Source organism: Pipra filicauda, unplaced genomic scaffold (genome assembly GCF_003945595.2).
Source record: "Pipra filicauda isolate LSUMZ 115617 unplaced genomic scaffold, ASM394559v2 scaffold574_size374424_pilon, whole genome shotgun sequence".
NCBI classification, from domain to species: domain Eukaryota; kingdom Metazoa; phylum Chordata; class Aves; order Passeriformes; family Pipridae; genus Pipra; species Pipra filicauda.
The window spans coordinates 300,454-323,837 of NW_024104725.1; the positions used below are offsets into that span (position 1 = coordinate 300,454).

The 23,384-nt window shown below is 52.2% G+C and overlaps 1 protein-coding gene across 2 annotated transcripts in view; it reads right to left on the reverse strand.

Moving 5' to 3' along the window:
* Positions 1–13,146: 13,146 nt before the first annotated feature.
* RHPN1 (rhophilin Rho GTPase binding protein 1) overlaps positions 13,147–23,384 on the reverse strand; it is a 31,386-nt gene continuing 21,148 nt past the window's right edge. Inside the window, exons 11-15 of one of the 2 annotated variants that reach the window (XM_027743373.2) lie at positions 21,686–21,880; positions 21,347–21,423; positions 19,362–19,508; positions 17,237–17,395; positions 13,147–15,329 (exon numbers count right to left, since the gene is read on the reverse strand). In XM_027743373.2, coding sequence (XP_027599174.2) covers positions 15,138–15,329; positions 17,237–17,395; positions 19,362–19,508; positions 21,347–21,423; positions 21,686–21,880 — 770 coding nt within the window. In that variant the 3' untranslated portion in view covers positions 13,147–15,137. Of the gene's footprint in view, positions 15,333–17,236; positions 17,396–19,361; positions 19,509–21,346; positions 21,424–21,685; positions 21,881–23,384 lie in introns of both variants that reach the window. The other variant, XM_027743370.2, reaches the window with a different exon arrangement.

Consider the following 23,384-nt stretch of genomic DNA (forward strand, 5'->3'; position numbering starts at 1 on the left):
AGGGTTATTGACCGGCCCTGGAGCTCCTGGAGAGTCCTCATGTGACTCCACTTAAGGGTGGATCCCTGAATCCAAGCCCAGAGCCGACTCTCCTCACGGATCCAGCCCTTTCCAGTAACTCCACCTGGATGTGCAGCACCCCAGGGATGGAAAATGCCCTTTTTGCTCCCCAAAAAGGGTTGTTTTGGGGGTGTTCCCCTTCCATCACCTGGAGATTTATCCCCCTGGCTCTCCTGGGGGGTGAATGGATTCAAACTGCATCCCTTTGGAGCAGGAGGGGCTGGGCTGAGCCTTGATGGGAAGGGTTTGAACCCCACAAGGGGGTTCCCTGTGGGTCCCTTCCAGCTCGGGATATTCTGTGATTCCATGATTTTATGAGGGCGAATCAGCTGGAATCAGGTTGGGAATTGGGATGATGGAGAACAGCTGGTGAAATCCTTGGATGCCAAGTGGAGAATCCACTGGAAACCTGGGATTTCCATCCCAGGAGATGCCTTTTGCTCCGGTCCCAAGAATCCAGGATCAGAATTAATTGTAGATTTATTAATAAGGACATGAAAATCTTTGGGTTTTCCCTCAAGTGGTGTTTTCTCTCCTTTATTTTTATTTTTTTTTTTTTTTTTTTTTCTGGGAATTCTCTGTGTTTTCAGCAGGAAAAGGAAACCACAAAAAAGAAGCCTCGACTCCCAAGTTTTTCATAAAGAAAAACACTTCCTAAAAAAAAAAACCACCAGAGGAAACCAATTGGTTTGTCTTAAACACAAATAACATTAGGAAGGGAATCAGTGGGATTTGAGCTTTTAAAAACCATCCAAACACCACTTTTCTGGGAAATTTTAAGTAAGAAACTCCATTTCCCCACTCTTTCTTCTTCAGGTGGAGTTTTATCTTTAGCTCCCTTTTTTTTTTGCATCTTTATTTCCCTTTTTTTTTGCATATTTATTTCCCTTTTTTTCTCTCTCTTTTTCCTTTTTTTTTTTTGTTTTTAAATAATCATCTTTTCTTTTAATAATTCCAAAGGAAAGCCACCATTAATCTGCCCAAATGCCACAATTTAGGGTGTGGGAACAACTTGTGCCTTCCGGCAATAATTCCACAAATTCCTCCCCGAGGGGAGAGAAGAAATTCCCTGTCTAATATTCCCCACGAATCCCTTTCAGTGGAGACACAACTGTTCTAAAACCAGGCTGGATCGTGGAAAAAATGGGAGATTGTGAGTTGATTCTACTCCATAAATCTGGGATTGGGAAAAGCGGCTGGGATTTTCCTGGCTGTGGGTTTTAGGGATATCGGCAGGGGTGGGTGTGTGGTGATGTTGGGTAACATCATCCAGGCTTTTTGGGGGGATTGAATCCATGAAAATCTGATCAGGCCACAAAAATTCCATGGTTATCGCTCCTGAATCCTGCATTAAATGGGATTGGGCACAAAGGGGAAAGGAACGGGGGATAACAGGAGTGGGATTGTTATGGGAAGAGGGCAGGATGCCGGGATCATTTCCCAGCCCCTCTCCTGCTCCTGGATTCTCCGGGAATTGCCGTTCATCCCTCCTTCGTGCTGGGTTCCAGGAAGGGGCTCGGATCTCTGCTGCAGGACACAAATCCCGAATTTTCCCCCTCCGAAGCCGCTCCCAAGGCAGGGCAGCCCCGTGGGGGGGGGGCACACAGGGAATTTTGGGAGGGCGAAGCTCTCCAGGACCATTCCTGACCATCCCCACCTTGTTAAGCCGGACTTTGTTGGTCTCGCACCTTCCGATGCGAGTCTTCCCCGAGCACTTTGTGTTTCCAGGGATTCGGGAGGATAAGGAAAGGGTTAAGAGGATCCGCTCCCTGCTCTCGGGGTGGAGGCGAGGGCTGTGGGTTAAGGACACCCTTGGGAATTCCGCCTCTCGCACGCAGCCCATTCCAGAGGCTTTTTTATTTTCCAGAGGCTTTTTTTTTTTTTCCAAGCCCTGCTTCATTTACCTGTTCAACATCCCAGAGCAATTCCCACCGCGGCCTTAACATTCCAAAGTGCCAACTCCACAAAAAAAAACCCACAACCCTAACCCCCCCCCCCCCCGGCTCCCTCTTAAAGGACCCCGCGCCGCAACAACCCTGCCCCAATTCCCATTCCCCCAAAAAAACGCTCTCCAAAGATCCCGCGGCCTTCCCAGAGAAGCGGCTGCGCTTGGATTTGCACGCTCAGCATCTTTCCATGCGCGGGAATAGAGGGAATTTTGCACGCTGGGAGACGGAAGCGGGAACAGAGCACACGCGCACGCAGGGAAGCGGAGGGGATTTTCCTCCCGTTCTGCCTGGATGCTCATTCCAAAGTGCTCATTCCATGCCCCTTCTGGCTCTGAACGTGTCCCTTGGAAGGGTTTATCCAGGGAAGTGCGGGAATAGGATCCCGCTGCAGCGAGGGGAAAGCAAAGGACAGCGCGGGAAGGGGGAAAAGGGGCATCCGGAGTTCTGCGGGTGGCTCTTGGGATTTTTATTTGGGATCTGGGGGAGCTCCAGGGAGAAAAGGGGCTGGGAAACCGCACCAGGACGAGGGGATGCTGCAGGGGGAAGGGGCACCGTATTCCCAGGAATGTGTCTGGGATCCCTGAGGGAATGACGAGGCTCCCAAGTCCTCGCTCAGCCCGGGGTGCTGCACTGGGAATGCCAATCCCGAAGCCTGCGGGCAATCCAGGAGCTCCCGAGCCCCCGGCAGATCCCGGTGTGTGACATCCCTGTCCCTGTCCCCGTCCCTCCCCAGCTCCTGCTCGCATCCCTCGTGTTCCCGGCTCCGAAATCCCATCCCGAGGTCGGGAGGAGTTCGGAGGCTCCGTGGGCATCACCGGCCTCAATCCTTCACCGCTCCGCTCCTTCCCCCTCCCAAACAGGTGGCTCTTCCCAGGAATCAGGACTTTTCCCGGGGTTTTCTGGTGGAGGGCAGGTCCCCCCTGCCCGCTGGTGACAGATGTGCTCCTCGGCTGCCTCGTGCCAGGGTGATAAATGGGTTTATCCTGCAGGAAATCGCTGGCAGCAGCTTGGCCCATCCATCAGCGGCTCCTTGCTCACCACTTTTCCGTTCCCCAGGTGAGCTCGGTATCCATGGCCTTTCCCTAAGGCTCAGAAAGCCTGGGAATGGGGACAGGGGCAGGGCAAAGGAGGAGCTGAAGTCCGGGAAAGTGGGACATCCTGGTGGAGTTCAGCCCATGAGCTCCCCAGGCTTTGACATCAGGTTTTAGTGCCAGGAATTGTCTTCACATCCAGGTTTTTATCCCAGATTTTTAATTCAGAACTCCCCAGTTTCATCCCATTTTAATTTGAAATGTCCCAGTTGTGGGATGGGTTTTATCCCCTTGGAGAGCTGGAAAAGAAAGGGGGGGCTCTGCTCTTCCCTCCATTCCTGAGGACGTTTCCCAACACTTAAAAAGCCTGGGAATGGGGAAAGGAGAAGCTGAAGTTCAGGAAAGTGGGACATCCTGGTGGGGTTCAGCCCATGTGGATTCAGTGCCAGGAATTGTCTTCACGTCCAGACTCTTCTCCCAGATTTTTATTTGGAACTCCCTGGTTTAATCCCATTTTAATTTGAAATGTCCCAGTTGTGGAATGGGTTTTATCCCATTGGAGAGCTGGAAAAGAAGGGTGGGGGCTCTGCTCTTCCCTCCATCCCTGAGGACTTTTCCCAACACTCAAAAAACCTGGGAATGGGGAAAGGAGGAGCTGAAGTCCAGGAAAGTGGGACATCCTGGTGGGGTTCACTCCGTGTGGATTCAGCGCCAGGAATCATCTTCACATCCAGACTCTTATCCCAGATTTTTAATTTGGATTCCTCATGGAATGGGGAAGGAGCTCTGGATGTCAGTGCAAGGTGGACATTGAGCTGGATTTGGAGGCAGGACATTTATTCCAAGGAAAAATTGACTGCATTTGGAGGGAGGACATTTATTCCAAGGAAAAATTTGGGAAGGGTGGGCTGGACGGGGCTCTGAGCAACCTGACCTAGTGAAGGTGTCCCTTCCCATTGCAGGGGGTTGGGCTGGATGACCTTTAATTCCCAAACCATTCCATGAGCTCCTGGAGGAAGGATTGCACACAGTTCCAGCCTGGCTACGAACCAAGTCCCTCCTGTTCCCTCTGGATGAGGCTTAAGCCCAAGTGGGCCTCTCTGACAGCTCCCAGGATCATCCTGGTGCCTCAGCAAAGATCTCCCTGCTGGGTGGATCCCTGGAATGCTGCATCCACCCCAGGATTCTCTTTGCCACCCTTGGGATGGATCCATAACTCCAGAGCTAACAATGCTGTTCCCTCTGGATAAGGTTTAGGTCCAAGTGGGCCTCTCTGACAGTTCCCAGGATCATCCTGGAGCCTCAGCAAGGCTCTTCCTGGTGGTGGGACCCCTGGAATGCTGCATCCACCCCAGGATTCTCTTTGCCACCCTTGGGATGGATCCATAACTCCAGAGCTAACAATGCTGTTCCCTCTGGATGAGGTTTAAGCTGCTCTGACAGTTCCCAGGATCATCCTGGTGCCTCAGCAAAGATCTCCCTGCTGGGTGGATCCCTGGAATACTGCATCCACCCCAAGATTCCTCTTTGCCACCCTCGGGATGGATCCATAACTCCAGAGCTCACTAGCAGCAGCGTGGGTTGGGCAGGGTAATGGATGGGAAAAGCTGGTTCCCCGAGAGGGAAAGGGGGAAAAAAAGGCAGGAAAAATCAATGGGAAGGGTCGGGATGACATCATCTCCCCGTTAGGGAGTCATCAGCCTGATTTAGGGCTCTGGGATCGCTCTCCTCCCACCCCCTGGATCAGCTTGGTATCTCCCGCTCTTCTCCCACCGGAGCTCTCCCAGAGCAGATCCGGGGTTAAAAAGCAGGGAATGGGGAATGACAGACCCTGCTGATGTTCCCAGAGGGATTTAGGGAAAGCAGAGCTGCTGCTCCTTCCCTGTTTTCCGTTTCACTGGGCACATCCTTCGGGATGGAGATTTTCCAGCCTGTGACAACCTCTCTTCTCTAATCGTGGTTTCATTGTTTTCCTTAAATTTTGGGGCAGGAAAACATGGAAAGCAGAGTCCAAACCCCTTGGAACAGCCAAGGGATCAACCTCCTTCTTTCCAGTCTTCTGATGCTTCATCTGTGCTGACACCAGGACAGAAATTCAGCTCCTTGAGCTTCCCACTTCCCCAACCTCCTTCCTCATCCCTTCCCGTTGGGTTTTTTTAGTGGAAATAACACCAAGATAACACAACACCTGCAGCTTTTCCCCTGTGAACAGGGAAGGGGAAAAGGGACATTTTCAGGGATAGTCTTCTCTTAAACCACAAGAAAATTCACATTTCTTTGGCCTGATTTAAAGAAAAGATAAAAAAAAAAATTAAAAAAAAATCAGAATAAAACAAACAAGCCCCAAATTGGGTAATTAAGAAATCCAAGTCTCTGTAGGAACATTAACTGAGCAGCTTTACGAGGTGTGGGAATTTTGGATGGCTGTTCCAGCACTTTAATATGCACTTTAATATCTCCCTGTCCTCCCCCACCTGAGGCAGGGCAGGGGGGCCGAGTCAGGTTCAGTGGGGATTAAATGATTTGATTTTATCACTTAATCAGCTGAGGAAACCCCAACCCGGGGATTAGGGGAGGGAAGGGGCAGAAAAGGGGCGGAAAAGGCCTCAGTTCCCCTCCCCTCCTAAACCTCCAAGAGATTTGGGGCTCAACCAGACCCAGGAAAAGCCACATTTTCCTGCGGGGCTGAACCGAGTCCGAGCAAAACCCCCCCAGTGCCGAGTCCCTGCAAGCCACGGACAATCCTCCCTACTTTTCATGGAGCTGAGAGATTCCCTCCCATCCCAACCAGCTGTTCCCACTTCAGGAAGCGTCTCTGAGCCCCCCAGCCCTCCCAATCCCACCAATTCCACCACCTGCTCTCCAGTTTTGAGCTTTGCTAGGCAGTGAGTCGGTGGTTTTCCCCGGGAACATCCCTCCTGCCTCTCTGTCCAATCCCGAATTCCTTGTCTGATCCCAACCCAGAATTCCTTATCTGGTCCCAATCCTGAATGCCTTGTCTGATCCCAATCCAGAATTCCTTATCTGATCCCAATCCTGAATGCCTTCTCTGATCCCTGAGACTCAGCACTTCCAGGCTTCCAGAGGTGTTGAGGCTGCACTGACTCATCACGTCTGAGCTCCCCCAGGGCTGGGCAGCATCCAGATGTGCAGAGCTCCACGTGTGAGGAATTCCTTATCCAGATGTTCCAGATTCACTGTCCAGCTGTGCCAGGCTCCCCTTGCCCGTGTGGGACTCGGCACCAGCTCAGAGTCAGACCCCACATCATCCAGCTGTGCCAGAGCCATATCCAGCTGTGCCAGAGCCATGTCCAGCTGTGCAAGGCCCCTCATCCCTGTGTAGGACACAACCCCAGCCTAGCAGAGCTCAGTATCCAGCTGTGCAGCATCCAGCTGTGCAGCATCCAACATGGATCCTGCAGGATTCTCATCCAGCTGTGCAGAGCAGCAGGCACAGCATGGATCCTGCAGGATTCCCATCCAGCTGTGCAGAGCATGGATCCTGCAGGATTCCCATCCAGCTGTGCAGAGCATGGATCCTGCAGGATTCCCATCCAGCTGTGCCGGGCTCACCACTGGATTGTCCTGGAGCATCCCAGTCATGGGAGGCAACGGGCTTGGATTTATTTGGGACAGATGTTGGACATCCCCACCAAGGAAGGACTCCAGGGAGAGGCAGAGATGATCCACAGCCCGGGACTTGCTCCAGGGAAAGGGCAGGACAAGTTTTGGCAGGATGGGAATATTCCATCACTGAGATACCATCGGGCTGAGATCTTTCCTCTGGGAATTTTCTCTTTAACAAAACATTTCCAAGGAGCGTTTTCACGTCTGGAAAAAAGAGTTCCCTGCGTGTTGGGGGGAGTTGCAGTTTGGTTCTCCTTCAAAAAAGGTGGAAAAGTCCCCGGCCGGAGGTGGAAGACGCCACTGCCCCCAGAGGCAGGAATTTCCCCCGGGATTGGGATCGGCAGCGCAAGGTCCTGGAGCGTGTGAGGTTTAATGAATGCGGATTGAGTCGCTGCCTGTTGGGAAAGGGGAGGGTCGGGGACGGGAAATTGTCCCTTTGAGGGACAAAGCCTGCCAACCTTGTCATCCCCAATTAGTGGGTAATTACCTCCAGGACGTACATCTTTATTAATCCAATTAATAGAGCGGGTGCCGTGACCTCGGCGGAGCTGCTGACTCAGGGTGCTGCTGCCAGGAGGGGGTGGAGGAAGGAGAGAATTCCTCCTCTCCCAACTCCTCTTCCTCACTGCTTGTGAGCCAGCCTGATCCCAACTGTTCCCTCTTTCATCCCTCCTTTCCATCCCGGCTCTTTGTCCCTTTATTCATCCATCTTCCAACAATTTTTCCCGGGGATAAACGATCCCATCTCAGGGTGTTTTAGCCCCAAAAAGTGGAGATCCAGGACATGGAGATGTCTCCCAGCTCATCCCTGGTGACTCCTTTAAAGTGTACAAAGCTTCCCTGGACAGGGAAAAAGCTCGGGATAGGTGGAGAAATAGATGGATGGACAAATGGATCAATGGAAAGACAGAGGTGGGTGGATATATGGATGGATTGGCTGAGAGGTGGAGAGATGGATGGGTGGATGGATGGATAGATGGATGGATGGATGGATGGGCTCACTGATGGATAGCAGAGGGATGAATAGATAGATGGATAAATAAGGAGTGGATGGATAACTGATAGAGGGGAATTAATAGATGGATGGATGGATATTGACGGGGCCGAAGCAGATGGATGGATGATGCTGATGTGTGTGGGACCAGGGAATTCCTGTGGGAACAACTGGACAGGCTGAAGGGTCACTGGAAGGCCACGTGCAGGTCAGGAGACAGTCAAATCAATTGTCCAGGCCATCCCTCTGGTGGGGTCTCCGCTGCTTCCCAGCATGGATGGAGATGTTTCCAGCACATCCCGATGGGCTTTGTGGACCCTGTGAAGTGTCCCCTCCTCTCAAAGCCAGAGGGATCATCCCAAATTAGGATCCCCAAGGTACAGTCCCAGAGGGCTCCCCCGAGGAGGCCACATTCCTGAATGTCTCAGGAGCACCAGCTGGGCCGGGAATTCCCGCTGGGAATTGCAGGCAGGGCGGGAGAGCTCTCGGTTGTTTTTTTTTCCCAACTCTCCCGTGGAGAGACCTCTCCTCCGTCTTTCCCCACAGACGGAGCCTCAATTAAATTCGGAAATCCATTTTTTTAATAGGACTTTCACCTCAGCTCCCTGCCGGGCTATTAAAGCCATTATGGCAGAGTTAAGTAAAGAACCAGAGGCCAGAGAGGAGCTTGAGAGCCCCCGGTGCTGTCAGCACATGTTTATGGCCCAGGCAAGGTTTGCTTTATTAAAGATTCAGGAGCCATTTCCGAACGCCTCCGTCCTGTCCTTGCCATTAAAACCCGGACCCTGGAGAAGGAGGCCCTTCGTGACTGCGGGGAAAGCGAAGAGCGTTGCAGAATCACGGGATGAATCACAGGATCAACTGGGTTGGAAAAGACCTCTGAGATCATCGAGTCCAACCTGTGCCCCAACCCCACCTTGGCATCCAGCCCATGGCACCCAGTGCCACGTCCAGGCTCTGCTTCAGCACCCCCAGGGATGGGGACTCCACCCCCTCCCTGGGCAGCCCATTCCAAGGGCTGATCCCTCTCTCTGGAAAGAATTTCTTCCCAATGTCCAACCAAAACCTCCCCTGGCACAGCTCAGGGCTGTGCCCTCGTGTCCTACTGCTGGTTCCTGGGAGCAGAGCCCGACCCCCCCCGGCTCAGGAGTCAGGGAGTTGCAGAGTGAGGAGGTCTCCCCTGAGCCTCCTCCTCTCCAGGCTGAGCCCCCCCAGCTCCCTCAGCCTCTCCTCATGGCAATTGTGTTCCAGACCCTTCCCCAGCCTCGTTGCTCTTCTCTGCACCTGCTCCAGCCCCTCCATGTCCTTCCTGAGCTGAGGGCCCAGAGCTGGACACAGCACTCCAGGTGAGGCCTCACCAGTGCTGAGTCCAGGGGCAGAACCCCTTCCCTGCTCCTGCTGCCACACTCTTCCTGATCCAGGCCAGGATCCATTGGCCCTCTTGGACATCTGGCTGCTCCTGAGATGGGAAACAAACAGAATGAGTTTGTTGGGGGGGTGTGGCAGAAGTTGCTCCATGGCTGGGGAGAAAGAGGGAAGAGGCAGAGAAGGGGGATGCAGCTCACAGCACCCTTGGGTGGTGCAGGTGAAGGCATTCCCATATCCTGATGGGTTTGTTTGCTCCTGGTTTCCAGGAGCTCAGCAGGATCCACAGCTCCCGGTGGGTCATGGAGTCAACAGCAAATCCCAGGTTGTGGAGTAGCTGTGGATGCTCCATCCCTGGAAGTGTTCAAGGCCAGGTTGGATGGAGCTCAGAGCAACCTGGTCTAGTGGAAGGTGTCCCTGCCCATGGAATGAGACGACCTTTAAGGTCCCTCCCAATCCAAACCATTCCATGACTTTTGATTCTCTGTTCCAGCCCTGCAGAGTGAGGTGACACCAACTGGGCCTCCTCTGATCCATGAGGGGTCCCCACAGAGGACCAGGGCCTTAAAATCCCCCTTTCCTCATGGCAAGACCTCCTTGCTCCACAGGTCATCCCAAGGTGACCTCCTTGCCCTGTAGGATATCCACCTTCCCAGCTCCCTCCATCCCACAACCTTCCCTCCCCACGGCACACATCTCTTGCCCTCATTCCTTGAGGCAGATCCAGACTGTTCTCCCAGTGGATCCAGAGTTTATCCTACAGAAAATAGGGCACAAGGATGGAAGGAGGTTCTCCTCTCCATCCCTGTCCTGCTGCCAGACCAGGGCCACCTGGGCTGGGTCTACCCTGGTTCCACATGGAATACGCTCCCATGCATGGGAAGGTGGTTGAGCAATTCCCAGGGATCCTGTGGGAAGGGAAGGTTTGGGAAGGAAAGGTTTGGGAAGGAAAGGAAAAAGGAAAAAAAGGGAAAGGAAAAAGGGAAAGGAGAAGGAAAGGTTTGGGAAAGGAAAGGGAAAGGGAAAGGGAAAGGGAAAGGAAAGGGAAAGGGAAAGGAAAGGGGAAAAGGGAAAAGGGTGTTATCCCAGCCACTGCTTTTGTCCCTGGTAGGAGGCAGCTGAGCATGACAGGTCCTAGGGACAGGCAGGGGACAGGCAGGTTCCTGCTGGTGGCACCTCCTCTCCCAGCAGCTCTTTTCCCGCTGGGAAGATGCTGCGGGGCGGCACAATCCCTGGAGCAAGAGATCCCTTGGGATCACCGGCACCTCGAGCCACGTGACGCCCAAGGGCGAGCGGGGGACACGGAGCTCCACACACGGGGGGAGGTGACACCGGGACTCGGGCACCGTCCCACCCCGCGCTGGGGTGGCTCGGGGTGAGGAAAGGCTGGAATGTGGGAAGAGGATCCGGCGTGGAGCGACTGTGCCCTCTAGTGCAGCTCTTCCAGGAGACACCTCGGCAAAGCTTTAGGGATGGGACTCTGGAAAGGTCAGGGAGCACTTGAGTAAAGTTTTTGGGATGGGACCCTTGGAAAGCTCAGAGAGCACCTCGGAAAAGCTTTTGGGATGGGACTCTGGAAATGTCTGGGAGCACCTGGGTAAAGCTTTTGGGATCAGACCTTGGAAAGCTCAGGGAGCACCTCGGCAAAGCTTTTGGGATCGGATTCTGGAAAGGTCAGGGAGCACCTCGGCAAAGTTTTTGGGATGGGACCTTGGAAAGCTCAGGGAGCACCTCGGCAAAGCTTTTGGGATCGGGCTTTGGAAAACTCAGGGAGCACCTCGGCAAAGTTTTTGGGATCAGACCTTGGAAATCTCAGAGAACACCTCGGAAAGCTTTTGGGATGGGACCCTGGAAAGCTCAGGGAGCACCTTGGCAAAGTTTTTGGGATGGGACCTTGGCAAGCTCAGGGAGCATCTTGGCAAAGGTTTTGGGGTTGGGCTTTGGAAATCTCAGGGAGCACCTTGGCAAAGCTTTTGGGATGGGACCTTGGAAAGCTCAGGGAGCACCTCAGCAAAGCTTTTGGGATGAGTCCAGGGGATCCAACCCCCCGCTGCAGCCCCAGAGGGGGTTAGGGTCCAGCCTGTAGGGACAGGACGGGGTGCTCCCAGTGCTTCCAGAACGATGTCACCTCTTCCTTTATGGGATGGGTGGAGTTTGCTGCGAGCTCAGGGTGCTCCCCCTTCCCGAGGATGCCGCCTCGAAATCCTTGGCTTCACTTCTTGGCCGCCTCTCCCACCAGGACTTCGCAGGATACAAGGGTGGAAATGACTATTTATGGGGTGTTCTGGTCCCCCAAAGCCTCCCGGGGTCAGCTGTGCCCACCTCTGGGTGCCGATGCGGGTGCTGTGGGTGCCTCGGACGGGGCGCTGCTGCCCTCCAGTGGGCTGGAGAAGGAGCATGGAAGTGGGAATCCCGCTCCTTACGGAGCAGCACGCGGATGCCGGGAAAGGCAGGAGAAATCCTGCTCTGCCCTGTTCTCCCGAGACGACCCCAAACCACCCCAAAATCCTCTCGGCAGCTCCTCTCGGGTCATCAGATGTCTCCAAGAGCTGCATGAACTGGTCCCAGTCCAGGATTCCCAATTCCTGAGCCCACCTGGAGCTCCTCTCTGCAGGGACAGAGACACCTCAAGCTCCTGGTTTGCCTTGATGGGGTTTCCAGGATGGGGTTTTGAGTCTCCAGAGCCCTAAAAATCATCAGGGATTTAAAAAACACCCCAAAATCCTGTTTGCAGCTCCTCTCAGGTCACAGGATGCCCCCAAGAGTTGCATGAACTGGTCCCAGTCCAGGATTCCCAATTCCTGAGCCCACCTGGAGCTCCCCTCTGCAGGGACAGAGACATCACAAGTTCTTGGTTTGCCTTGATGGGGTTTTGTGTCTCCAGAGCCCTAAAAATCATCACGGATTAAAAAAACACCCCAAAATCCTGTTTGCATCTCCTCTCTGGTCACCAGATGCCCCAGAAATCAGCAGAGATTAAAAAACCACCCCAAAATCCTGTTTGCAGCTCCTTTCTGATCATCAGATGTCTCCAAGAGCTGCATGAACTGGTCCCAGTCCAGGATTCCCAATTCCTGAGCCCACCTGGAGCTCCTCTCTGCAGGGACAGAGACACCTCAAGCATCTGGTTTGCCTTGACGGGGTTTCCAGGATGGGGTTTTGTGTCTCCAGAGCCCTAGAAATCATCAGGGACTAAAAAAACACCCCAAAATTCTCTTTGCATCTCCTCTCTGGTCATCAGATGCCCCAGAAATCATCAGGGATTAAAAAACCACCCCAAAATCCTCTTGGCAGCTCCTCTCTGATCATCAGATGCCTCCAAGAGCTGCATGAACTGGTCCCAGTCCAAAAAAACTCAAATGCTATTTTAACCCTGGTTTGGGAGGACGGGAGGAAAAGGGTCCCACCACCCTTTCATGTATAAACCTGGTTTTGAAAACTTTGACCCCATTTTGGGAGTCCTGACCTTGGTTCCTTCCCATTTCAGGGGGTTTGAAGCCACCTCTGCGTCCCCTGAGGAGGGGTTCCCTGAGTGAGGGGTCCCATAATCCAGCCCCAAATCCAGGGGTTTGCTCACCCTCCCAGGACGGTGGAGAGTGAAACACAGACCCCCAAGGGAAAAGAGGAGGGATCCCACCCCAAGGCTCTGGTGTTCACCAGCTCCCAACGAGCTCCTCCTGAATTCCCATGATGTGCCCTTCCAAAAACAAAAGGTTTGGAAGCCCTTGATGGATACCCCAAAAAAACCCACCCCAGATCCAAACATGCTGTGTGAAGCAAAAATTACTTTCTTCACCAGTTTCCTATTCTTTTTTTCCAGGAGAAAAGCCCCCTCAGGGATCCAACTTTCACTTCCCACGTTACTTCCATGAAACTCATGAGACAAAGCCACCACCTCCCTTTATGGGGATGGAAAAAACAGGCTCACCAAGTGTTAATCTGGGTGTTTAGGACCTTGGCTTGCTTGGAGCTAAGTTTCCTTACTAGACCCAAATGATCTCTCCCAACCTCAACAGCTCCAGATTTATGACCAAATGACCCAAAATTCAACCGTTTGGAAGGTTCAACCGCGGCTCGTGCACCGAGTCCATCCGAAGCTCCCAAAAAGATCACTGCAAAGTGGCTTTGAATCAGTGCTTTTTAATCCATAAAAGGTGAGAATCCATGTACAAATTAAAAAAAAACCCACAACATAAACCACCAGAGTTTGGGAAATGATCTGACTCCCACCACACAACCCCTCGGCTTGGTTGGGTGGCGGGAGTGGGATCGCGACGGCTTCTCCCAAATAAATCCATCTCCAGCTTGGAGACATCCATGCCTGCAGCATGTTGAGGAGTGTGGGAAGCTTTGAGGAGCTTTGCCAGGATGTTTGAAGGTCAAGGTGGCCTTTTCCATGACCCTCCTCCCTTCCTCGGCGCTCCCACGCCGGGCAGCCGGGAGGATGACGTGGGAAGTGCGACTGCGCCAGATGGCCCCGTGGTGGATCCATGATCCATGTGGGTGATGCCTCAGCCTGGGGAGAGGCTTCTTGGTCAACAGCACAGAGCTACAAACCCTCCTTTAGTTCCCAGAATCGTGGGATGGGCTGGGAAGGGCTTTAAAGACCATCTCATTCCAAGCCTGCCGTGGGCAGGGGCACCTTCCACCAGAGCAGGTTGCTCCAAGCCCCGTCCAACCCGGCCTTGCTCCTTTAAGTTCTTCTTAAGCCCTGCCCAACCTGGCCTTGTTCCTTTAAGTTTTCCTTAAATAAAGGGTTAGGAGCTTGGCACATGGGGATTGAGTCACTCAGAAGAAGTCCCAATCCCAAGGAAGTGCCGTGGTAACAATCCGCGCCCCCCCCCCTCCCCACCACGTTCTCTTCCTGAAACCCAAAATTCCTCCCGACTTCCAAAGTACAAAAATACAACCACAACCTCTCTCTGAAGGGTATTTTATACCTACCAAGATCATCCAAGGCCTGAAGACCAGACAGAGCTCTTTAAGCCTTCAGGAAAAATAACACCCAAGGCAGGAAGGAGCCGGAGAAGAAATTTTGCCGACGGATCCGAGCGCGAATTCGGAGCCTCCCGGCATTCCCAATACAATTAGCAAGATGCATGGATGCATCAGCCCCGGGGTTGGAGTGCTGACAGCACAGTGTGAGGGTATTAGCAACGTGTGCAAGATCCAATAGCAGCAGAAATTTAGTAGTTTAATAATCTGGAGGAGTTATCTGCCCGGAATTTTAAATCTCCTGCCAGGAGGAAAAAAAAAAAAAAAACAAACCACCAACCCAAGGCTCTCAGCTATTAATCTACTCAGGGAATATTTAGGCCAATCCACCTCTACTGATAAAAAAAAAAAAAAAAAAAAAAGCCAGACAACAAATGGTAAGTCTTTCCCTTTTCTTCCAAAGAAGCTGAATGTGCAGCTGGGGCTGGATTTGCTGAGCCAACTTGGGGGTTTATTTAAAAAACAACAACAACAAAAAAAACCCACCCCCCAAAAAAAAAGCACTAAAAATGGTCAAACCATCCTAATTTTACCCTGTTTCACTGGGAGATCTCTAAGGGGTGGATGCACAAGCTGGTGCTGCGACCCCTTGATGGGGTCACCACGAGCCATTGACGCCCAGGGGGTCCCCTCTCCTGAAACAGGGGGGTCCCAGGGGGAGCTGCTGAAGGATTCAGCTGTGCCAGCAGCTCTCTGGCAGTGGTGTCATCTTCTGCCTCGCAGAGAAAGCCCAAGAGATGCTAAAGGAGGTCACAGCTTTTGCTTTAATGGCTGAGGGCTGGGTTTGGCGGCTCCTCACACTGAGCGGGCGACACAAACCAGGCCCTGCTCAGACCAAAACTCCCCCCAACCCCTGAAGAGCAACAAAAAAATGATTAAAAACCACAACTAAATCAGGGTTTTCCCCTTGTTTCGCTGAGGAGGGATGAGCTGGGACATGGGGGAGTCCAGAGCTGAGAGATAGAGGAGTCCTCTTCCAAGAGGATCCGTCCCCCGGGGCGAAGGGTCCTGGCAGCCCCGACACCGGCACAGCCCAGCCAGGCCATCAGTGCTTCCAAGACTTCCCAGATAGCCAGTCCTGGAGCTGGAGGGACACAGAAGAGCCTGGTGAGCCCCTCAGTACATGGCCTCATTGTCCCCCACAGCGGTGAAGGGGACGCCGCTGTAGGTGCTCTTCTTGCTGCGCTTGCTCTTCTTGCTCCACACCAGCAGCGTGCTGGGGCTCTTGCTGTTCATCAGGCTCTTCCTGCTGTTCTCCTTGTTGCTCTTCAGCATCCCCGAGGACATCCCTGCCACCTTCTTGTCCACCTGCTTGGGAAGGAGGGAGAGGGGAGTGAGAGCCAGGGGAACTCCCGCGGTTCCCGCAGCCGTCAAATCAACCTTAGAGAAGTTTTAGTGCAGCTTTTTAATACCTTTATCTTGCTGGCACCTTTACACAAGACTTCTAAAAATGCTGTTTGTCATTCCTGGTTAAGAATTTCTACCTGGACCTGACAGTTGTGTCCCCTCCTCAGTCTGGAGGGGGAAAGGTGAAAACGTGCTGAGAAAGAGCCACAACACTCGATAAAAACCAGTCAAAGCCACCCAGGAGCCTTGAAACCCTTCCAGAAGGTGGGATGCTGTGCCAGAGGAGATGAGGAAGAGGAAGAGAAGATGAAGAGATGGGCTTTTTAGGACCTCTGGCTCAAATTCAGGGGCGTGGCGAGGGCAGTGCTGTGGGAGAGACGGTTTTGGAAGTGGGTGGGACGGATGAGGGAAGGTCCAAATACTGTCATTAGAACCTGAATGTTGGCATTAGAACCTGAATATCGTCCTCAGAAATCAAATAATGTAATTAGAACCCAAATACTGCCATTAGAACCCAAATAATGTAATTAGAACCCAAATATTGCCATTAGAATTTGAGTATTGTCATTAGAACCTGAATATTGCCATTAGAACTTGAGTATTGTCATTAGAACCTGAATATTGCCATTAGAACTTGAGTATTGTCATTAGAACCTGAATATTGCCATTAGAACTTGAGTATTGTCATTAGAACCTGAATATTGCCATTAGAACTTGAGTATTGTCATTAGAACCTGAATATTGCCATTAGAACTTGAGTATTGTCATTAGAACCTGAATATTGCCATTAGAACTTGAGTATTGTCATTAGAACCTGAATATTGCCATTAGAACTTGAGTATTGTCATTAGAACCTGAATATTGCCATTAGAACTTGAGTATTGTCATTAGAACCTGAATATTGTCATTAGAACTTGAGTATTGTCATTAGAACTTGAGTATTGTCATTAGAACCTGAATATTGTCATTAGAACTTGAGTATTGTCATTAGAACTTGAGTATTGTCATTAGAACCTGAATATTGTCATTAGAACTTGAGTATTGTCATTAGAACCTGAGTATTGTCATTAGAACTTGAGTATTGTCATTAGAACCTGAGTATTGTCATTAGAACTTGAGTATTGTCATTATAACCTAAATATTGTCATTAGAACATGAATAATTGTCATTAGAACCTGAATATTGTCATTAGAACCTGAATATTGTCATTAGAACCTGAATATTGTCATTAGAACATGAATAATTGTCATTAGAACCTGAATATTGTCATTAGAACCTGAATATTGTCATTAGAACCTGAACATTGTCATTAGACCCTGAATAATTGTCATTAGAACCCGAATATTGTCATTAGAACCTGAGTATTGTAATTTGAACCCAAATATTGTCATTATAACCCAAATATTGTCATTATAACCCAAATATTGTCCTTCGAAGCTGAATATTGTCATTAGAACCAGCATATTGCCATTAGAACCTGAATATTGTCATTAGCACCTGAATATTGTCATTAGAACTTGAACATTGTTATTAGACCCTGAATAATTGTCATTAGAACTTGAACATTGTGACTAGAACCTGAATATTGCCATTAGAACCTGAATAATTGTCATTAGGACCTGAATCTTGTAAGTTGAACCCAAATATTGTCATTATAACCTGAATATTGTCATTAGAACTTGAATATTGTCATTAGAACCTGAACACTGTAATATTTGTCGCCGTGACAAAGGAGCGATTTTTGCCTTTTGAGACTCAAAACCGGCCCAGAGAATTATTAATTAACTCAAATTAAATTAATTGATTATCATCTAAGGCATTGTCTCCCTCGGCAGCGGGGAATTCCCAAGGTCTGGGAGGTGACTTACAGCCCTGGGGGCCTGGGAGCCGTGCAGGGTGATGACCCCGATGTCGACGCCTTCGTCGCCGGTGCTCTTGAGGAGCTGCACGACCTCGGCGTGCTTGGCCCACCTGCAGTCCTTGTCATTGACTGAGACGATGTAATCCCCCTCCTTCAGCCCGGCTGCCTGCAGGGAAACAGGGAAGACAGGCATCTTGGAGCTTATGGAATGTCATGGAATCATGGAATGGCTTGGAACGGACCTCAAAGACCATCTCGTTCCATGGGAAGGGACACCGTCCCCGAGCCCTGCCCAACGTGGCCCGGAGCACTTCCCGGGATGGGGCAGCCACAGCTTCTCTGGAAATCCATTCCAGCCCCTCAATACCCTCTCAGACAGGAATTCCTTCCCAATAACCCAGACAGGAGTTCCTTCCCAATATCCCATCTGAAGCTCCCATATTTCAGTTTGAAGCCATTTCCCCTTGTCCTGTCTCTCCATTCCTCATCTAAATTCCTCCTCCAGCTCTCTTGGAGCCCCTGTAGGCACTGGAAGGGGCTCCAAGGTTCCATATTTCAGTTTGAAGCCATTCTCCCTTGTCCTGTTCCTCCATCCCTTGTCCCAGTTCCCTCTCCAGCTCTCCTGGAGCCCCTTTAGGCCCTGGAAGGAGCTCCAAGGTCCCATATTTCAGTTTGAAGCCATTCTCCCTTGTCCTGTCCCTCCATCTCGTCTCCAAATTCCCTCTCTTGGAGCCCCTTTAGGCACTGGAAGGAGCTCCAAGGTCCCATATTTCAGTTTGAAGCCATTCCCCCTTGTCCTGTTCCTACATCCCTTGTCTGAATTCCTTCTCCAGCTCTCTTGGAGCCCCTTTAGGCACTGGAAGTAGCTCCACGGTCTCCCTGGATCCTTCCTTTCTCCAGGTTGAAGAAAGGACACAACCTTGGTCCATAAATAGTCTTGGAGAAGATTTTGGTCTCCCAAAAAAAGGATGTGATCCTGCTGTTCAGATCCTGTGCTGTTACAGAGATTCCAGCCTCTGGATGGTTGGTGGATGCTGAGGGAGCTGGGAGACCTTTTGGGCATCCCATCAGGATTCTCTGGGATCTGCTGGATAAAAAGTTGCCCCTCCTACCCCACAAAGCCCCCACAGTGAGTGTTCAGTGAGACAACCTGCTTTGCAGACTTGCCATCCTGTTCCCTCCATCCTCACATCCCAAAATGAGGGATAAGGCAGCTGGGTGGGCAGCCAGCAGTTAAAATCTGAGCAAACCTCCCTGTTTTGCCCTAAAAATTCATCTCAGTTGTTCCCCAACACCCACCTGCAACCCCCAGCTTGGGATCCTGCAGGGATGAGTCTCCACCTGAGCTCACCAAGACCTAAAACCAGCTGGTATCCCTCAAAACACCTCAATTCTAGGATGGGAAGAGCAGGAACCTGGAATACTCACAGCAGCGCAGCCCTCCAAGAATCCAGGCTGGAATCCTGCAGGGATGAGCTCACCAATGCACTTCTAAGACCTAAATCCACCTGGTATCCCTCAAAAAACACCTCAATTCCAGCATGGGAATAGCAGGAACCTGGTATAATCAGCCTCCCAGGGAACCCAGGTTGGAATCCTGCAGGGATGAGTCTCCTCCTGAGCTCACCAATGAAGTTCTAGGACCCCAAACCACTTGGTATCCCTCAAAAAACCCCTCAATTCCAGCATGGGAGTAGCAGGAACCTGGGATAATCAGTCTCCCAGGAATCCAGGCTGGAATCCTGTAGGGATAAGTCTCATCCTGAGCTCACCAAGACCTAAGTCCTTCTTGTATCCCTCAAAAAACACCTCAGTTCCAGCATGGGAATATAGCAGGAACCTGGAATACTCAGCCCCCTGGGAACCCAGGCTGGAATCCTGCAGGGATGAATCTCCACCTGAGCTCACCAAGACCTAAATCCCCCTTGTATCCCTCAAAAAAACCCCAAATTCCAGCATAGGAATAGCAGGAACCTGGAATAATAAGCCCCCCTGGAACCCAGGCTGGGATGCTGCAGGGATGAGTCTCCACCTGAGCTCACCAATGAAGTTCTAAGACCCAAAACCACCTGGTATCCCTCTCAAACCCCCTCAATTCCAGCCTGGGAATATTGGGAAGCTGGGATACTCACGGCAGCGCAGCCCCCCGGGATGACGCCGGCGATGAGGACGGGGGAGTCTCCTCTCAGGGTGAACCCAAATCCGTTCTCTCCCCTCCTCAAGTGGACTCTCCTGGCTGGATACCACTTGTTTTTGGCAGAGAAGACCGACAGGGGTCCCTGGGGTGAGGCAGAAAACATGGAAAGCACCTCTTGGTGCAGGAAAAACTCCACCAAGGATACGTAGCTTTGCAATTCCAGGGATGGAGAGGGGGCAGGGGAAGAAATTCCCAGTTTTGCAGGGGAAAAAAAAATCATCCAAGGTGGGATGAGGGAGGTTGAGGGGCTTTATCACTGTCTGGCTCTGGGAGATGCTGGGGGTGGTCCAGGTCATCTCTTCAGGGGCTGTTTCCCCTCAAATCTTTCCTCTTTTCCTTTTTTTTTTTCCTACTTTTCCATTCCCACAGGATCTGTTCAAGGGCAGAGATGTTCAACGGCTCCTTGGGGTACCCACTGACAACAGAGCCAGACCCCACAGAAACCCCAAAGCTCAGCCCTGAACCACAGTCCTGTTTCCCAAGATCCCCAAAACCAAAAAGGATCAGGATAAAGCTCCAGTGGGATTTTCCTGCTGCCTCTCAAAATCTTCCTCTCAAGGCTCCCTCTCAACCCACCCACATGGAGGAGGAGATGAGGTGGTGGGACAGGTGACCTCTTCAGGATCTGTTTCCCCTCAAATCTTTCCTATTTTCCTGTCTTTTTTCCTTCTTTTCCATTCCTGCAGGAGCAGGATATCCCTGCCTGCCCTGGGGCTGTTCAAGAGCAGAGGACAACCTCTCCTTGGGGTGCCCAGTGACAGCACAGCCAGACCCCACAGAAACCCCAAAGCCCCACAGAAACCCCAAAGCTCAGCCCTGAACCCCAGTCCTGTTCCCCAAGACCCCACAAAACTAAAAGGATCGGGATAAAGCTCCAGTGGGATTTTCCTGTTGCCTCCTGCCCCACAAACCTTCCTCTCAAGGCTCCCTTGGGTCCTTCTTGGGTCCAACCCACCCACATGGAGGAGGGTGGGAGTGGTGGGCCAGGTCAACTCCTCAGGGCCTGTTTCCCCTCAAATCTTTCCTATTTTCCTGTCTTTTTCCTTCTTTTCTGTTCCCGCAGGAGCAGAATATTCCTGCCTGCTCTGGGACTGTCCAAGAGCAGAGACAACCTCTCCTTGGGGTGCCCAGGGGGTGGGGACAGCACAGCCAGACCCCACAGAAACCCCAAAGCTCAGCCCTGAACCACAGTCCTGTTCCCCAAGACCCCACAAAACTAAAAGGATCGGGATAAAGCTCCACTGGGATTTTCCTGCTGCCTCCCAAAACCTTCCTCTCAAGGCTCCCTTGGGTCAAACCCACATGGAGGAGGGTGGGAGTGGTGGTCCAGGTCACCTCTTCAGGGTCTGTTTCCCCTCAAATCTTTCCTGTTTTCCTGTCTTTTTTCCTTTTTTTCCATTCCCATAGGAGCAGAATATCCCTGCCTGCCCTGGGGCTGTCCAAGAGCAGAGGACAACCTCTCCTTGGGGTGCAGCACAGCCAGGCCCCACAGAAACCCCAAAGCTCAGCCCTGAACCTCAGTCCTGTTTCCCAAGACCCCACAAACCTAAAAGGATTGGGATAAAGTTCCAGTGGGATTTTCCTGCTGCCTCCTGCCCCACAAAAACCTTCCCCTTGAGGCTCCCTTGGGTCAACCCCCCCCCAAAATGCCCGTGCCAGCTCCCAGAGGAGCTTGGTGACCCATTTAGGTCTCGCAGAGCCAGATCTGTGCCCTCCCAACTCTCTTCTTGCCTGCGAGGAGGCGGCTCATCCTCCTTGGAAAGCTGCCCTGGCAGAGGGAGAAGAGGCTGGGGGAGGAAGGAAAGCAGGCAAAGCAGAGCATGCAGGGGAGGAGGAAGAGGAGGAGGAGGAGGAGGGGATGTCTGCTCCCTTGGGATATCTGCTCCCTTGGGATATCCTCTATCCCAGAGCTGGACTTACCAGCCTGTGGAAGAGGTCGGTCACCTTCACCTGGGAGAAGTTGGGGGGTTTGATTTCGGGCTTCTGGTGGGTTTTGGCTGAGAGAAAACACACAGGGAGTGACCTCAGGGGGGTTGTGGAGGCAATTTCTACCTCCACATCTCCCAAGGTGGGAACTGTAAGAAGCGGGACCTGCTCAGGCAGCAGAAAATCCTGGAACGGTCCAGGTTGGAAGGGAATTTAAAGAACCCCCCCGCCACGCCATGAATTCACTGTGGAGCTTCCCCACTCCAGGAAAAAATCCCAAAACCCCCTTCCCCAGCTGCACCACCCCCCCAAAAAAACCCCCACCCCACTCACGGTGGATGTCTGGGGCATCTCCCGTCTCAAAGAAATCCTCCTCGTGGTCGATCTCCGAGTATTTGCTCAGGGAGCGTTTGTGGGCGAAGGACAGGACCTCCTGCAGGATGTCCATCTTCCTGAGGATCTTGCACAACCCGTGGATCCTCATGGCCTCCTCGTGCTTCATGATGGCTTTTTTCAGGTGAGCTTTGCCTGCCAGGGAGGGAGGGAGCAGAGGGATCTCGGTCGGTCGGGAGCGGAGCGGCTCCGGCGCCGTTCCCGCTGCCTACGGATGGGGAGCAGCTTCCCCGGGCTGTGACACCCTGAGTGACTCAGGGACAGCCCAGTCACGTTCCCAGCCTGCTGGGTGCTCTAAATGGGGTCGTTCCCAGCCCCTCAGCTCGAGCCCTTCATGGAGGGCTGGGAAGGGACCTTGAAGGGTGACCTACTTGGCTCCCCCGGCGCCGGAGCCGGCAGATGTTCCTGAAAACCGGTGTCGTGCCGCCCCCAAAGTCCCTCCTAAAGCTTAACCTCAATCTCCTCCTGCAAATTAACTTCTCTCCGTGCCTTGCCTCCCCTGGGAGCTGGGAAGGTGGAGAACAACCCAGCCCCATCCTCCTGGAACAGCCTTTGGGGAAGGTGCAACAACTCTCCCTGTTTTCCAGGCTAAGCCAAGCCTTGTCCTTGCCCTGCAGGTCCAGGAGCGGGAACGCGGAGAACGACCCGGCCCCGTCCTCCTGGCTCAGCCTTTGGGAAGATGCAGCAGCTCTCCCTGTTTTCCAGGCTAAGCCAAGCCTTGTCCTCGCCCTGCACGTCCTCTCTTCATCCTCTTCATCACCTCTCTGCTCCTCCCCACTTGCCTTCCACAGGTTTCGACCCTCCTCGGGAAAAGGATGCGGTGGGAAAACAGCCAGAGGAGCTGAAATCATGGTAACCCACGGATATCAGAGCAAACATCTCCTCTGCCACAGACTGCAACCAAGGCACCCGTTTCCAAGGCTTAAACTCCCAAAAAAAGCTCTCTCCGGGTGCGTACGCGTCGCTTGGAAACACGTGGGCCTGGAAAGCGTTTCAGGCTCCGGACACAAGGGGGCAACAGAATCCAGGGAGAGGATCCAAGGATCGGCTTTGCTCCAAGTTCCGGAGAAACGCAGCCCGTGCAAGTTCTAACGGAGGGAATGTTTTGGGGTCGGATGGAAAACAGAGAGGAGGAGACGTCCCACAAAAAAATCGCTAGCAACGGCATCAGTTCTATTTTAGCAAAGCACTTGATGGCAGCGAGGAACAACTGTGGAATTATGGGGGATAATAATAATAATAATCATGGAGTTAAGGAATGGGTTGGGTTGGAAGGGAGCGAAAAGATCATCCAGTTCCAATCCTCTGTCGTGGGCAGGGACACCTTCCACTAGCCCAGGTTGATCCACTCTGGCCTTGGGTACCTCCAGGGATGGGGCAGCCACAGTTTCTCTGGGAATTCCATTCCAGCCCCTCACCACCCTCCTAGCCAAGAATTCCTTCCCAATATCCCATCTAACCCTGGGAAGCCATTCCCTCTGTCCTGTCCCTCCCTCCCTTGTCTCAAGTCCCTCTCCAGCTTTCCTGGAGTCCCTTTAGGCACTGGAAGGGGCTCCAAGGTCTCCCCAGAGCCTTTTCTCCAGGTCAGACAGGGAAGAAGAATTTCTTCCTAATATCCAGTCTAAATGTACCTTCCTTC